The sequence below is a fragment of the Lates calcarifer genome, linkage group LG15 (assembly GCF_001640805.2).
Source record: "Lates calcarifer isolate ASB-BC8 linkage group LG15, TLL_Latcal_v3, whole genome shotgun sequence".
Lineage (NCBI taxonomy): Eukaryota > Metazoa > Chordata > Actinopteri > Centropomidae > Lates > Lates calcarifer.
This window is the reverse complement of record NC_066847.1, coordinates 6,715,893-6,731,820: the sequence shown is the minus strand read 5'-3', so window position 1 is coordinate 6,731,820 and position 15,928 is coordinate 6,715,893. Positions and strand designations below refer to the sequence as shown.

The 15,928-nt window shown below is 36.9% G+C and overlaps 1 protein-coding gene and 1 long non-coding RNA gene across 3 annotated transcripts; both read right to left on the bottom strand.

Moving 5' to 3' along the window:
• Positions 1-3,308: 3,308 nt before the first annotated feature.
• LOC127143302 (uncharacterized) lies at positions 3,309-7,220 on the bottom strand. Its single transcript, XR_007814591.1, has 6 exons — positions 7,052-7,220; positions 5,716-5,733; positions 5,502-5,531; positions 5,088-5,135; positions 4,773-4,829; positions 3,309-3,976 (listed from the first exon to the last, which is right to left on the bottom strand). It is a non-coding gene; the product is annotated as an uncharacterized LOC127143302 (long non-coding RNA).
• A 1,142-nt stretch (positions 7,221-8,362) lies between these two features.
• Positions 8,363-14,937, bottom strand: dhdds (dehydrodolichyl diphosphate synthase). 2 transcript variants are annotated; one of them, XM_018699888.2, is made up of 9 exons: positions 14,839-14,937; positions 14,366-14,446; positions 13,006-13,122; positions 12,777-12,919; positions 11,464-11,580; positions 11,232-11,333; positions 10,984-11,098; positions 10,137-10,244; positions 8,363-9,108 (listed from the first exon to the last, which is right to left on the bottom strand). In XM_018699888.2, exons 2-9 carry the CDS (start codon positions 14,426-14,428, stop codon positions 8,866-8,868), a joined length of 1,008 nt encoding a protein of 335 aa, XP_018555404.1. In that variant the 5' UTR covers positions 14,429-14,446; positions 14,839-14,937; the 3' UTR covers positions 8,363-8,865. The 2 variants fall into 2 exon arrangements, with proteins under 2 accessions (XP_018555404.1, XP_018555405.1); XM_018699889.2 differs by lacking the exon at positions 11,464-11,580 and having other exon boundaries at positions 14,366-14,887.
• Between the last annotated feature and the right edge of the window lie 991 nt (positions 14,938-15,928).

The following is a 15,928-nucleotide window of genomic DNA, read 5'->3' as shown; positions in this document are numbered from 1 at the left end:
TAAGATGTTTACTAGTGAGAAATCAGTATCACTTACCATCAGAAGCAGAAACAAAAAGAATTTGAACCAAACAGGAAAACACAGAAATGCCACAGATAAATCAACCTGTCAAGGTGGAACATACTCCACCCTGTCGGCTGGGGTCAGTGGGTTTATACACATTCCTAACCTGGGAGAGAAGGTAAGGTGTCCTGCAGATAGCTTATATCAGTTAACTTTTTTAACTTTTCATTTCACACATGGTAAAAAAGGAAGGAGAACAGAGATATTAGGAGCAGGACTTTTCATCCATGACGGCTTGTATGATACAGTTGAAAACTCTGTAAGAGCTACTGGATGCACCTTGAAGTGGAATTAGTTTGTCATCTAAATCAGAATCAATTTGACCTTTAAAACTGTGCAGCATCTGTTAATACATCCGTATGTTTCTTAAGTTTAATATCAATCTCTTGCATTGATGTAGTCTTCTTAGGTAGTTGTCCCTGTAGGTTTAAGCCTGTGAATTGACTTGCATGTCATAGCTGTGTTGCAGACCACCCTCCCCTCTGGTGCTGCCACCCCCTGATGTGTTTCTCCCGGTGTCACCTTTCCCCCTACCATTACCACATGCAGAGTGACATAACAATCAACTGAAGTATGTGTGTACTCAGTATGTAAAGGACAGTTTAGAAATGCATATGAACTCACTGACTACAGCCAGCAGGATGGAGAGTGTTCCTACAGTCATCTTGACAGGTACTCTAACCAGGTAATCTACATGTAAACTCAATGTGACTGACATTTAAAGACAAAAATGTAAAAATACAGGCATAAACATGAGAAAATGGGTAACATAGGCAAAATAAATATAAGACTATAAGCATGACATCCAACATACATCAAATTTAATGCAAAGCAATGACAACCCAGAAAAATACCAACAGGTGCTGCCACTCGAGTACACACACACACACACACACACACACACACAGACACACACACACACACACACACAGACAGTAATTAACCGTAAGCCTGGGGGAATAGAGAAGTTCTGAGTTTGACGGTGGAAACAATTGTGATAAACCTCAGTGCAGCCGGCAGTTTGTTCCACAGACTGAAGGCACCCTCACCAGACTTGGATTGAATTCTGGGTACAGCTAGGAGACCCCCGCCTGCTGATCTGAGAGACCTGACTGGGTTATGATCAGTGAGCAAGTCAGAGATGCACAAAGGAGCCAAACCATTAAGTGCTTTATGGATAAATAGAGGGACTGATAGTACTAAGCTGCTAAGTGGATCTTGTGGTGAGATTGTTTTTGTAAACTGTTATTTCCAAGCTCAAATCAAATCAACTTTGAACCTCATTGTTTTTCCCTCCTATATTGATACAGTTTGAATAAGTGGTAAATGCCCTTATTTCCCAACATATGATGAGATTGTGTTGTGTTAGTTTTGCTATGAAGTCACTATTAAAATCCTGGTGGGAAACATTACAGGGATAACACAGGGAACTGACAAAGTATCTTTAAATGCAGCTCTCTGTATTCTGGAAACTTGGAATAGTTGACATAAACTATCTCACCATAAGGTCCACTTGTTTAGTCTCCTGGAGCTTTCAGTCATATCACACCATCTTCCTCAGCAGATGGAGTTTGCCCATTTGTCATAGAGATGATCACTTCTAATCTGTGTTGACTTATAAAACAAGATTGAAAATGTACTTCTACATTTCCATGAAACCCGGGCAGACCCCAGCTGCTGATGAAGACCATGTGATATAATTGAAAGCTCTAGAGAAGTACTGAGTGGATGTTGAGGTGAGGGTGTTTTCTGTCAACAGCAGGTTTCCAAGGCTGAATCTATAGAGAAGAATGTGGTTGCATTGTACCTCAACCTGTGGCTGCCACTACCTTACCTACAACATGTACTGTTTATTTAATAAAAATAAAATAATAAAATAAATGAACATTAGCCACTGCTAAATCCTTAAGGTAGTTCACAGGATGTTAAATACTCCTATTAATTGTACAAAGAACAGCAGCAGCCTCAGTGACATCTTGTTGAATATTTCAAAACAAAACACGTCATATTTGACCGACTTTCACAGGCTGTTGAAATTAAAGCAGAGGGAGACCCCAGCTGGAATAAAGACAAGTATTTTGTCTCTCTGCAGTGATGCGTTACTGTCCTCTAGTGGTGCTGCACCATAAAGACAGCACCTCTGTCTTATCTTTGAGAATATTTAATTTATGTTCAACTGTAAACATCTACTTTATTGTTCCAGTGGAAATTATTTTACTTCCCTGCCACTAGTTATGTTTTGGGGCAGTATTTTACAGTGAAAAGTGGTGGTAGAAGAAATGTTCAGATTCCTCATTTAAGTAAAAAAAAAAACAATACTTTGTATAAACACTATTGCATTAAAAATTGTGCTTAAGTTAAAGCACATATAATTAAATTTCAGAAAAATGTACTTTTTCTCCCGACTTTCTTTGTAGATCAATATTTTACACACTGCAAAAAAAAATATTGTTCTTCTTCCTCTCCAAAGTAATTTTTGTCTATTATTGAGTTCTAGATATCTTATTTTAAGACAAATGAACAAAAAGATATGCTTTTGTGTTTAGATCATTTCAACCAGTTTCAATAGGATTCAACTTTTCGATATTACTACAGTTTTTTATATATATATATTGAAACAATGATCACTTATTGTCTTTCTCATTCATTTCTAACACTCATTTGTAAAGCTGTTGAAACAAGTAGCTTTCTGTCAGAACAGGTTAATGGGATTAATCTGACTGTTCTGATCGTTCAGTCTCTGAGGACATAAAGATATTAAACTAGTTACAAACCTTTGCCAGCTAACATTGGAATTTTGCTCACACTAATGCATAATGATTAAATGTTCTAAATATAAAAAGTGTTTAAAGGGGCCAAATGTGCAAATTTCATTTTTACTTTAGGCATTTTGACTTCTTTCAGGTCATTCTCTTACAGTGGAATATTTTCACACTGCACATCTGGTATGTTCACCCAAGTAAAAGATACATCTTCAACTGCTGGTTTTGCTTTTCACTTTAAGTAAGCTGATGTTTTAAGTACAATTATTACCAGTCCTAAATTATGCTTAAGAAAGAAAAAAGATCTAAAATGGATGCCCTGCCCCCAAAATGGAGGAGTCTTCAACTGTTTTGGGGCTGACATCACTGTGTCACAACATATTGGACTAATCCTGAAAGGCCCCTGTGGTGTTAACAGTATCTATAGAAACAAAACTACTTGTCTCTTCAAGGTTTTCATCGCACAACAAAGTAATACCAAGATGACATTTTGAAAATTTTTATTCAAGAACATTTAGATCAACCATTAAGTCAGAAAAGATTTCTTTTCGTCTAACAGAAACATAACTTAACAGAGCCTCTTATCAGATGACCAGGTTCACATACATGTTTTTGGGATGTATCAAACTTTAGACCTAATGACCGTATTTCTCTGTGGCATTTTCACTGACTAGATATTGTGTTGACATACAGTGTTTCAAAACATTTGGTAAGCAATTCTTGTTTTTTTTTTATTAGTTCAACATTAAAATACAAGGAGATGAAAGGTAAAATTCCTATTCTCCCTCAAATTTTAAGAATATTCTTTAGCTGCCTTATAATGTTTAAAATTAGATTTAAAATCCAACTTGTTGGAAAATATCTATTACTCAGCAGTTTAAAATAATAATAAAAAAACAGGATTAGACAAACTAAAAATGCCACGCCTACTAGATATGGACGGATTCATTTTAAAATGGATATAAAATGGATATGAATGTGACAACAAAGTTTTGTTACATCAAGTGCAAGCCCAAAACAAACCTATAAATGACATTTGTAATATAAAACTTGGTAAAAAATACTTATTTAAAACTGTACAATCACCAAGTACACAGAGTGAGCACATCAACCGTTATTCATTTGGCTTCAGTGGCTTCGGCCTTTGGCTCCTAGGGGAGAGAAAATAAAATAGCATTATATGCAGTGCTTGTCTTAGCAGTGTGACAGTACATTCCCCTCTCCTGTCATCATCATTATACTAATATCCTCCATTTCATCTTATTTAGTGTATTGCAGGGTGTCTCCAGGTTTGATCAAGTCAGACACAGCCGTCTCAATTCCTTTCAAAATCAAATAAAAATTATCAAAAATTGCCTATGTAGCTGTGTCTATTGACAGAAGTGCACTAAGAAACCACAACTTAAGACTTCTTAAACTTAATGTGAAGATGTGTGAACAGTAATCATTCAAATTTGGGACTTGAACTGTTAGATATTTCCCAGAATTTGCAGACACTCTGATTTTGATTGGTTGGTGTTTCTTAGTTTATAATAAGTTTTGCTGAACAAAGCACATACACAGATGCATATTTCCAAAGCTGTCTGCATTCTCCTCAGAGCCTGTGAGGTATCTTAACTTGTGTCGTCTCACATTAAGTTTAAGCACTTGAATTAGTCATTCTGTATGCTTGAATTAACGTTAAGCACCAAGTGTGTGTATATTGAGGAGCCTGAAACTACTGAATTCCTTCCTTCAAATTTCTAATGGTACCGGACATTCATTGTGCTTTTTTCACATACCCTAAACACTCGTTACATATGAAGAAAAATGAACAACTTATTGTTATCTTTGACCTCTTTTTAAAGGAAACCTAGCCATTCAAACACATGTTAATACCATTGTCTAATTGTGGGTTATGTTGATTTGATAATTGTGATGGGAGTTTTCTCTCCTACAGAAACAAACCTCAGCCTTGGTGCTCCCATTCTCAGCTGGTTTGGCCTTCTTTGCTTTGGCTGCCTTCTACAAAACAAAACAAAACAAAAACATTAAAATTGGTAACTAACAGATTAGAGCTCCCCTGCTAGTATACAATTATCACATGCTCAAGAATAATGAACAAAAACAAGTGTACCAAAACATCTCAAATGTTTCTCAAAGGCCAACCCTTTTGCCCTGAATTAGGTCAAACTTAATTTCCCTTCCAGGGCCATGATTCTGTTTCACATGTCACAAGACAGAGGTGTTCTGTTCAGCTAGTGTTATAAATCAGATTCATACTTTTGGTGCAGCTTTTTTCTTGGTCTCCGTTGGTGCAGCTCTAGGTTTCTGCAAAACAGGAAGAAAGATTCTAATTGTATGTAACAGATTACACAATAAAAGTGTGTGTGTGTGTGTTACAATGAAAAATAATGGCTTGTGACACTGAGCATTTCAATAATCCCTGCTCTTTACTTGTCACTTCCTCTTGTCACAATAAGTAATTATTACAAATGCGATTTTAACTTTATAATAAAATGTAATATGTATTAGCAATCCAATTAGACAGACAATGTGTTTATGTATATTTAATTTTAAAGGTTCAACTAACTCCTCAGAAAATTACTACCTTGTGGATGAGGAACGAGAATTATCACAAAGCAAAATGGCAGTCATTCATAATTGATTGCTTGAGGCTGTTTGTCAGGAGCTTACCAGGGCCAGCCGTGGGGAGCATCTTCTTTGCTATAAATAGTAAGAAAAACTTTAGTAATAATTGCAGATGCACACATAACCATAACTAAATATTTACAGGGCTTAAGTGGTTATTAGACAGCTTGTCCAATCAAAATGACAAAAAACTTTATTTGAAGGTAAAAACTGAGCATTTATTCAATATGAGTAATATAAAATGGATATTTTCACAAACCTCAGGAGGCACAACTGCCTGAAAAGAGAAGTACCAGAAATGCAAAATATTAACACCAGCATGATATAAGACAAAATCATAACAACTCAAACGTAACAATAATCTTAAAAAGTGACAGAACATTTAAATACATTTCTGCAGACATGATCTTGTACAAGCATAAAAATAAACGCACAAGACGTAAGTATAAATTAATACATTTTCACACTGATGCCGATTTTGAAGTTGACAAAGAACTTCCCGCGCATATTTGAATTCAAATTTGGGCTGTCCTGTCACCGTGACAACGCCTTGGCGCCCTGACAGCTTCCTTTGTTTTGTATCAGTGCGCGCCGACAGACAGCTGTTGGAAAACTGATAAGATTACCACTTTACTAATCTGCTGCTACCGCCATGGAATAAATGCTGCCAAACGAAGCCTGCAGAGGCTGCAAACAAATCAAAATCACGCTTGAATGTAGATTTTTGTTGTGAAACCATTTTTTTATTCATTCATATCACATTTTGAAATATTAGTTTCGTATTTTTACGAACACAAGACGCCGCTGAGGAATCGTGTAACCACTAATTACAGGCAAAATTAACTTAATACTATTAAAGCAACAGAACATTATTGGGACATATTAATATAGACACTAATCAATTAACACCAATACACTTGTTTATTTAATGATGCACAGAGACGTCAACCGATTTTGAGATTACTGCTGTTACCTGTTTTGAATCCACATGCACGAACAAGCCTGAGTTTTCTTATTCAAAACGATGTTTAAAAAAAACTCCCCTCCCCCTCTCCTTCCTCAAATTATGCAGGTTGTGCTTGAACTTACTTTGATTGCTTGATAACCGCGCTACAATACTGATTTTCGACCACAACTTATGCATTCGTATTGTTGCGTTAGCTACGCATTTGCAGCGTGCATCGAAAGTTCGTTGTTGCGTTTAACCTGTCAAGATTTACCCCCAACCACCGACTGCCAAAGAGGGAAAACACAAGACGGTGCCAAGAATTTAATACAGCGCAATGACAACGGCTACACTAGTGAGAGCTCTGGCGCAGGACGCTAACCTATCATTGTGAGCGTTATTAGTCGTGTTTAATCGGTTAGAAATTATTTTACATGACTGGCAACAGTCTAAAGTTTTTATTTTCGACGAATGGGAGGATGCCTGAGCAGGTCTCCTCTGACGGACCGCCATTGCTGTGGCGTTTGTTAGGGTTGATGACGTTCCTCTGATGCAGAAATATCAAACGCAGCCTAACGTTAACCTCAAGTTAACAACCACGAACCTAACTCGCTGAATTAAAATAAAAAATAAAATAAAATATTCTTACCTTCGCTTTGCCCATGTTGCTGGCAGGAAATGAACAGAAAGCTCACAAAAATAGCGTTAAAAAATGAGCTTTTTCCGGAGAGATGACACACAACAACCCACCAGACGCTGTGTAAAATGGCGAATGTATAATGCAAACGAATGTTTTTGTAGTTTATACACTGAAATATAAGAACGAAACCGGTTTGAACCAGTTTTGTATTTCGAAGCCTGTCATTGGATGAAGATGCGTCACGTTTTTCCAGGTACCACCCATTTTGTTAAAGAGGCAGGAGGCAGTCTGAAAAATGCTGATGATTACCGCACGGGGGCGCTGCAGATAAAGTTTCTCCAAACTGTGTATAAAAATTACCATATATTGTCTATGGGTTTCTCAGGAATCTACAGGTCCAGGAAAGTTTTAAGAAGTACCGATTTTAGTTTCCACAAATATCTTTAAATATCTTAGATGTAATTTACAAAGGTCTTAAATATTTTCTCTAGCCTAGCATACACAGTAATGCTTGTTATAAAATGTTTTGGTATGTGGTTTTAATAATAACTGGCTGGAAAACATCTCAATTTCTAATGTGGACCTTACATAAACAATTCTTTTTATTTGTTAATCCATTTTACCATCTATCGTCTGCTGCCTCCATCCAGGTCACACTTTTATATGGTATTGGTAAGGTCTTATAAAATCTGAAATTTGGTATTTGGTGAATATTTTAGATACCAACTTAACTCAGTTAGAGAGCAAAGAGGCCATTTCATTTTCTCCTTTACAAGTAGCAAGTCCAAGCAGCAGTACCGAAATATTGAAACACTCAATTACAATAAAAAGTCCTGCACTGAAAATTGCATAAGTCTTATCAGTAATTTACTTAATGTATCAAAAGTATTCAACTTTGGAAAATGGCCCCTGTGAGTGGTACAATATTCTATATCATATTACTGGATTATTATTACTGTTGCATTGATGTGTTTGCAGCTGTAGTTGGCTGAGGTGGAGCTATATATGTATATTTAACTTGCCAAATAACTATTGACTACAAATGTCAAATAAATATGGTGAACTAAAATGTGAAATATTTCCCTCTGAAATGTAATGAGTATACAGTAGAATGAAGTACAAGTAACTAACATTTGTACTACAGTATTTGAGGTACAGTACTTGAGTAAATGTACACAATATTTTTCTGCCACGTATGTTAAGACATAAGATACCAATATACTGACAGCCACACTGACACAAGAAGTAAGGCAACTGTCCATCGATAGCCACAACTGTGACACGTGGTACGCAGGTACAAAGGAGCGATTAATTCATATCTGACATACAGTAATTACTTTATTCTGTTGCGAAAACTGGTCAAAATCTAGTTACTAGTTCATCGACATCAAACGCAAGAGGCAACACCTTCTCACCTCCTTTGGGCTTTAACAAAAATCCAAACTGTGACGATTTATATTAGTCTGAGTGACTGCTTTGGAAGCATTTCCAAACCACAGGATCCCAGGGTTTCATTCGTAGAACTGGATCTCCCAATCAATGGCATGCATTTGACAGATAATTCACACAAATATTTAACTACATCTTGACCAGACATTTCCACGTTAGACTTTTTTTTTTTTAAATCAACAATCATAAATATCACAATTACTCTACAGCCCCATAGGGGTAAAATTGCCCTCTCGTATTGTAAAAATCACCAACAAAATGAAACCATTCCCAGTTACTGTTCGTTCCTCCCTTTTCCACAGAAGCCCTTTTGTGAAGAGGACAGGAGAGGTTTCATCCCCACTTCAACATGGGGTTTGTTAGTTGGAGCCTTCCTAGGCAAGGACGGCTTCGCTGCATAAGTCATTAAAGAAAGAGTCTCTTTTGTGCTTTAGTGCTCTTAGGAAATCCTGAACTCGTTCCTCCCGGCAGGCGGTGTAGTGCAGCAGCGCCTCTTGTCTTCTCTGGGCGTCGGCAGGTTTTCCATTCCCATGGTGCTGCAGGTGTTCTGCTACACAGGCACGATCCGCCTCTAGCTGCAGTAAGGCCTGGTGCTCTCTATGGAGGTCTCTGGCTTTCTAAAACACAATGCATATTAAAATTCTAATTAAACTTACATGAGAAGGAATACCTTTAATTAGAGATTTTTTTTTAAAAATTACCCTTTTAAGTAGGTGTGAATAACATAGATGTATACTGAAATCCCGAAGCTCATGACATGCACAGCAGACAGTACACTTATGTAACAGATGGTAAGCAACACAAGCTGTTATACCAAGTGATACTGGCCCAGGATATCTACTTTGTCTGTGAAAAAAGTGGCAGTGCTAAATTGACTCTTATGGTTTGAATGCTGGAATATTTGGTAGCTTTTCAGCAACTACGCTGAAGCCATAAAGACAAGGTAAAAAAGTAATTACAGTTGCAATCCTTTTTAAATTTAATGTTTTACAACAACTGATATTGTGACATGTAGTGCATGCATGGTACAAAATAATATAAACATCTTACAACACAATAACCTTGCAGTAAATATCAATTTGATAAAGCAGGTAGTGCTTGGAATCACAGCTTCTGTGCATGTGCAATGTGTTCCTGTGATTTTGGATGTTTCTCACTTTGCCACATTACATAATTTTTGACTGTATTCATCATGTGTAGTATTCATGCATTGTTGGCATATGGTTAACAAAGGAAACTGCATTGGCTACAATGAATTGAAGTCACCCAGATACATTGACTGAAAAGATATCTGACACTACAGTCTCAAAAATGCCACTGGAGTGGAGTTGAATCAGTATCTTTGGCAGGGTCACAAAAATCAAACATTATGACCCTATCAAAAGCTACATTCAGTGTATTAGGTATGCCTGGCCAAAACTAATGAGGTCTAATACAACAATAACTCCTGCCCTCCTTTGGATTATAATGCTCCATTTGAGTTGAAACTGATTTAGAGGAGTGTTAACTCAACTGTTTGGTCATTGTGGTCGATGAAGGTAGGCTAAATAACAAAAACATTTACTGCAAGGCCTCTGTGTTTTCTTGCTTTGCCAATCTCTCTGGTGACACAAAAAAACTAATGGTGCCACAATAACAGCCTTACCTGAATGGATTTGTAATTTAACTGATACTGGAGAATGGCTTCACACAGGTTCCAGAATGAGTACTCCGGCCATAGGACTGACTGAAACACTAGACAGGAGTGGGAAGTCTGCCGGATGGAAGATAAAAGAAAATCAATATATGTAAGTCTCAGAGGTGAAGCTGCAAAGTGTTTTAGAAAATGTGCTTTTGTGGTTTAGATTATTAGAAAATGTTATCTATTTGGTTAATACTGTCTGTCATGGTTGTCACAGGCATGAAATCAATTGCAAAAAAATGTGATGTGAAAACAAAAAGTGGGCATTTTTAAGGGAAGTCCTACGACCCCAACATGTATAGCTTAATTAGAAATCAAACTTGTATTGGTGAAATCCAGTGGCTGCTTCATTACACATAAAGGCAATGTTATACATGATTTTACTACTACCACAGTCTTCCTAGAGAAACAAACCAAAAAAAAAAAAAAAAGAAATCAAATGTATCTTATATCATGTCTACTTTGCTGAAACATATTCCCAGCCCCTACAGATATTTCTTGCTGAAATCATAGACAAATTTGTGGCAATGGCTACATAAACTGGAAGCATTGTTCAAAATCACGTTTGAAGGTGAATTCCTTGAGTGGTATAACCTGACATACAAGTCTAACTGCCAGGGTTATAATCTACTATCCCCATTTCATAAAACTTAATAATTACTTCTACTTTGCAGTGATCAACAATCTTGGAAATCCCGTTTTGCTTTATTGTTTCCACAGTCTAACTGAGATTTATCAAGGGACATATTAGAGACAACACCTCTCATCTTTAATCGGTGTCATTTTTCCACACAATCATTCTCATCCTCACCTGCCAAAGAAGGAAGTCACTGAGGCGCACCTCTCCAGAGGTGCGGATGAGCAGATCAGGATTGGGAGAATTATTGCTGTACAGGCACTCACTTAGCAACGCCTCTGAAACATCACTGTGCACCATAAAAACATAAACAGCTCATTAAAGCAATAGCTCCCCTGGTTATCTTTTTATATTCTATGTCATATTATAGATCTCTCCAAGATATTGACAATTTAAATAGTATTGTCTTGACCATTGTTTACCTTGCTTTGATCAAACTCTGCTCCACTCCCCAAGCCATTTCTCTAACTGCATTCGTGATTTCATATCTTGATGTGTAGGCAAAACACACATTCAGGAAACATCTGCAAGACACATAAATGATAAAATGAGTGGTCATTTATAATGTATCATATAAAATCTGTTTATGTCAAGTAGGCAGTAAAGTGATAAAATTTAGCTGCCACTGATGGAGGTCATATCTAATAAACATACTTATTGTGAGCCCTGGTTGTAACCACAGCTTTGGCAATCATCTTCTGAAGATCAAGGGGCAGCATATTTAAGTCACCTAGCACCCGGATACACACACCATGCTTCTTCAGATTGTCCCTACAGAAGGTAGGAGTAGAAGTATCAGATGAGCAGAAAAGCACTAAGAATAACAGAGAACAAGAGGATTACTCCATTTATACACAGCAGCTGAAACATGTCTGTCTGCATTTCCCACTGAGACGCACACAAAGGTGTCTACACACTGGAATTTCTACTGAGAAGTCCAGTGTCTTGTGTACAGGTAGTATGTCACATGTTGGTGTTCAACGCAATAACACTAACCAGCCTCCATCATAAACCACTGCCTTGGTGGCAACAGCCTTGTAGGTATAAAAACAAGGGTTACAAGGAATCTTGATCCACATATTGAAGATGCCTAGTGCCACACAAATATGATGACAAAGATATTTTAAAATTACAAAATCACAATAAACTTTTCATACTTGTTATATTTTGGAGTTAAGCGCTCTCATCAGCTTCAGTAACTGACGTGTTTAGTAACATGTAGACAAACAGGATGGTAGCTGTTGAAATTCAACACTAAATTTTTCTTGGGCCTACATCCAATGGCTATTTCTGGAACTGTGGATTAACACCCCTCTCTATTAGCCTCAGAGTTCAGCTGGTAGTTGGTAGCTGGTTGATATCTACATTTGCACTAAGGACCACAGTTACAGCATAATTAGAGGCAAAATTTTAAACATTAGTGTAAACTATATATTTTCATGTATTGTACCTCAAACAGTCAGTATCAGCCAAAATAGCAACTGAAATTATTGATTTAGTGTGATTTCATTTAGAAATCAGCCCCTCTTCCTCTTGGTCACCGTGGCATCAGTCCACAGAATATCTTGCTCAGTGGCCAGTATAGTTGTAAGTGTTTCTGTGTCAGTGTTGTTGACTGTTGTTGTGTCAAATTACAGTAGAAAGGAAACCAATAATCCAATATTTCCTCCCAGATTCCTGTGGATGTTTTAAAATTCAGTTACAAACTATGTTGACTTTAAAACATCAACAGTCAGCTGGCAGGACCTTTGAGGAGAAAACACCTCCACCTGAGGCCCCATTGACTGGCAGCATTTATCAGGTGGTTTGCTTCATTTTTGCAAGGACTGAAACTGAAACACGCAAGTTTCAGTCTTGCAAAGACTCTGTTAATTCACCTACACATGACTGGATTTGGTTCCTCTCAACTTTGGTTTAAGGAAGCATGTGACTCATATGATGCATAATATGTGACTAAAATGTCTCACCGTTCCTCCAACAGCCTTTCAAATTTCTGCTTGGCCAGCTCCATCAGCCCGTCCACCTCATCTTTAGTGCGTTTGAAGTTCTCAATGCTGAAGGCGTACACTGTCACCTCTTGGATGTTGAGATGCTTACACCAACGTAGTGTCTGGGATGGATGAGACAATGGGTTACACATACATGTACAACTATTTTATGCCCAGACAACATGTTTTAAACTTGGTGCAACCCCACCTCTGCCAGCTTGTTGAAGCCCTGCATGTGCCCTTCCTGACGCTCCATGTTATTCCTACGCGCAAAGCGACGGTTACCATCCATGATGAAGGCCACATGTTTAGGCATGGGACCAGCCTGGGAGACACGTCATACAATGATAATAATGTGGTTGTTTTTTCTAAATAAATACCTTTGCATTTTCAGCAGTTTTTTTCAAGACAAAACAAGCAATTTCAGGGCATCACATTCAGCATGTGGAAATTACTATGAACATTTTGGATTACTTATTGGCATTTCATAGACCAAATGATGATTATAATTAATCAAGAATATGATCAGACTACTTGAGTAAGAAAATAGTGGTTGGTTGCAGTCCTACAGTGATAGCCGATTGCTACTGGGTGATAGAAAGTAGGTCCAGTTTGTGCCTCTAATGCATTAACTTAACATTCAAGTCATGGAGCTAAGCATCCATATTTTTGAGCTGCAAGGACTGACTTCATAGGGTGAACGTTTGCACATGCCACAATTAGTTTATTATTTTTTGCTATTTTCTAAGTTCATGAAATCAATAGCAACATTCGAGGAGTGGCAAATTTGAATGTCTTTGTGCTGCAGGAGTTGTAATTACATTTTCTTCACTTCAAAATTAACAAAATGAATGAATGAAATTTACCCAGAGCACTGCATTCAACTGATCTTTGAAAAACAACACTTAACACTGTTCTTGAGGTACAAGACTACTCTACCTATTTGGATGAAAAAATATTCTGCTGTGCTATGAAGAGTTGTGTTATAAAGAGTACTTTCCAGAAAGCCAAATCTCCTTGCTTGTTCTGTACAACACAATAAAAGTACAATAAAAGTTATTTTATATGGAAATAAACCATAATGCAATGTAACATCAACACAGACAAATATTACTGTGAATAACAAGTGGTTTATCTTGTTTCAGGCTGTACAGATTGAGGAAGGAGATTTTTCAGATATTTTCCAGTTACTATCTTGAGAAATATGTGGAAACTTATTAAATGTTTCTTCATCTATGGTAAGAGGAGTCTTTAAGGATTGTGGAAATGCCTCCCAAAATGGAAGACGTGTTGTTTAATGGCCCTCTGAGTTGTTTGTGACCAAAATGTAATGCCAATAAGATAAGATAAGATAAGATAATCCTTTATTAGTCCCACAATGGGGATATTTACATTGTTGCAGCAGCATAAGTGATTGAAAGGCTGAAAAGACATAAATACAAGTAAAGGCAAGATAAAAAACAAGATAAGGCTAGATGAGGAAGGAATAGATGGATAGGAATAGGAATAGAGGAATAGATGAGGAAGAATAGGAAAAAACTGGGGGCAAACATAGAAGAAGGGCTTACCTTTAGGACATTGGCTGAAATCTTTTCGAGCAGGTTTAATTCACCCTCCCTGATCCACGACATTTTCAGGCTTTAAACGGTCTGAAAATAGGTGATTCAATAGTTTTAAAAATATTTGTTAATGTTAACCTCGTAAGCCGCCCTATACTTGACAGCAAAAAACTCCCAAGTTGCCGTTAATTCGACGGGAAAATTATCTAAACGTCTTATAAACGCGTCGTTTTAAAAAAAATACTTCATGTTACATGCAGCCTGTGATTGATTTCTCCGTTAACTGCCCGCCTGGCTCACAAGATCTCCAATGAACTTAACTGCTGCGAGGCTGAGAAAAAGCTCAAACCTAGTCACACATGGTCCAGAAAATATCTACTCTTAATGGAAACTACCTCATTCATTCAAACTATTGAAGCTCAGCCCGTCCTCCTCACAAATTTACTGTCATTTTCTCACATTTCATAGACCTTCCAACTCACAGCTTTTACGATGACGACCTCTTCCGCATGAAGTCAAGTGACGTTCCCGCACGATGACGACTTCCTGTCACGTGTTGGTAGATTTTCAGAGTAAGTGGATGGACTCAGCGTTGGATAGTTTTTCAGACTGTGAGCATGTTATTTTCGCAAGAAATAACATTAATTCTTCTAAACCAGAGCCACTATCATAAATATGTGTTCAAAATATTACTTATACAAGTATTATTAATAAAAAGTAGTAGTAAAAGTACGTTCTGAGTAGTAGTTCTGCATTCCTGAAAATACATAGAATCATTTGTTGATTTTTTAAGTGAATAGAAGTCAATAGGTCTACAACACCCGCAACAAACAAACGTTAAAAAAATACTTTTTCAAATCTTGTTAATTCATTGTCAGTTTTGGTTGAACTGAAAATTAGGGGGGGGAAATAACAGTAATTGTGGCATGTGCAGAAGTTTAAAAGTTTAATAGCACTGTAGGCGCTTTTTGCATTCATTTTTGCATTTCTATTCTTCCTGTAGGAATTTCCACCCACTCTTCCTGCAGATTATATCAAATTCTGTAATATTTTCATTTTGTCTTGCACAAGATTACTGATTTCATAATGACTTATTCATTACATCTTAGCACACTCGGCAGTGGTGGAAAGTAATAAGTGCATTTACTGAAATACTGTACATTTGAGGTACTTTACTTGACTCGTATTTTCTTTTCCTGACACTTCTATTCCACTATATTTGTCATAAATTATTGTACAAATTAAGATGTTTGCACATAAAACATATGAAAAGCTCATAAAATATAATGCATTGCATTGATTAAACTTCTTAATCAGCTGACTGACTATTTGGTTGATGGTTAAGTTATTTTTATGTATATGCAAAATTGCTAAATATTTCAAGGTGCAGACTCTTCAAATGTTGTGATTTTAATTAGTTTATCTTTAAAATTTTTCTCAGCACTTACAAACTAAAGGATCAATCGATTCATTGAGAAAACAATCAGGAGATTATAATCATTAGTTGCAGTCGTACTAAAATAGTAACCAACTATAGCAGTAAAAAGTTACTTACCACTGATGCATGAGTAA

Excerpts from the sequence above, each read along its gene's own strand:
- dhdds (XM_018699888.2), bottom strand. The coding sequence starts at position 14,428 with ATGTCGTGGATCAGGGAGGGTGAATTAAACCTGCTCGAAAAGATTTCA. Across the intron at positions 11,099-11,231 it reads CAGAGTTTGATCAAAGCAAG|TGATGTTTCAGAGGCGTTGC; the intron begins GTAAACAATGGT and ends TATGGTGCACAG. Across the intron at positions 10,245-10,983 it reads GTGACTTCCTTCTTTGGCAG|ACTTCCCACTCCTGTCTAGT; the intron begins GTGAGGATGAGA and ends TCCATCCGGCAG.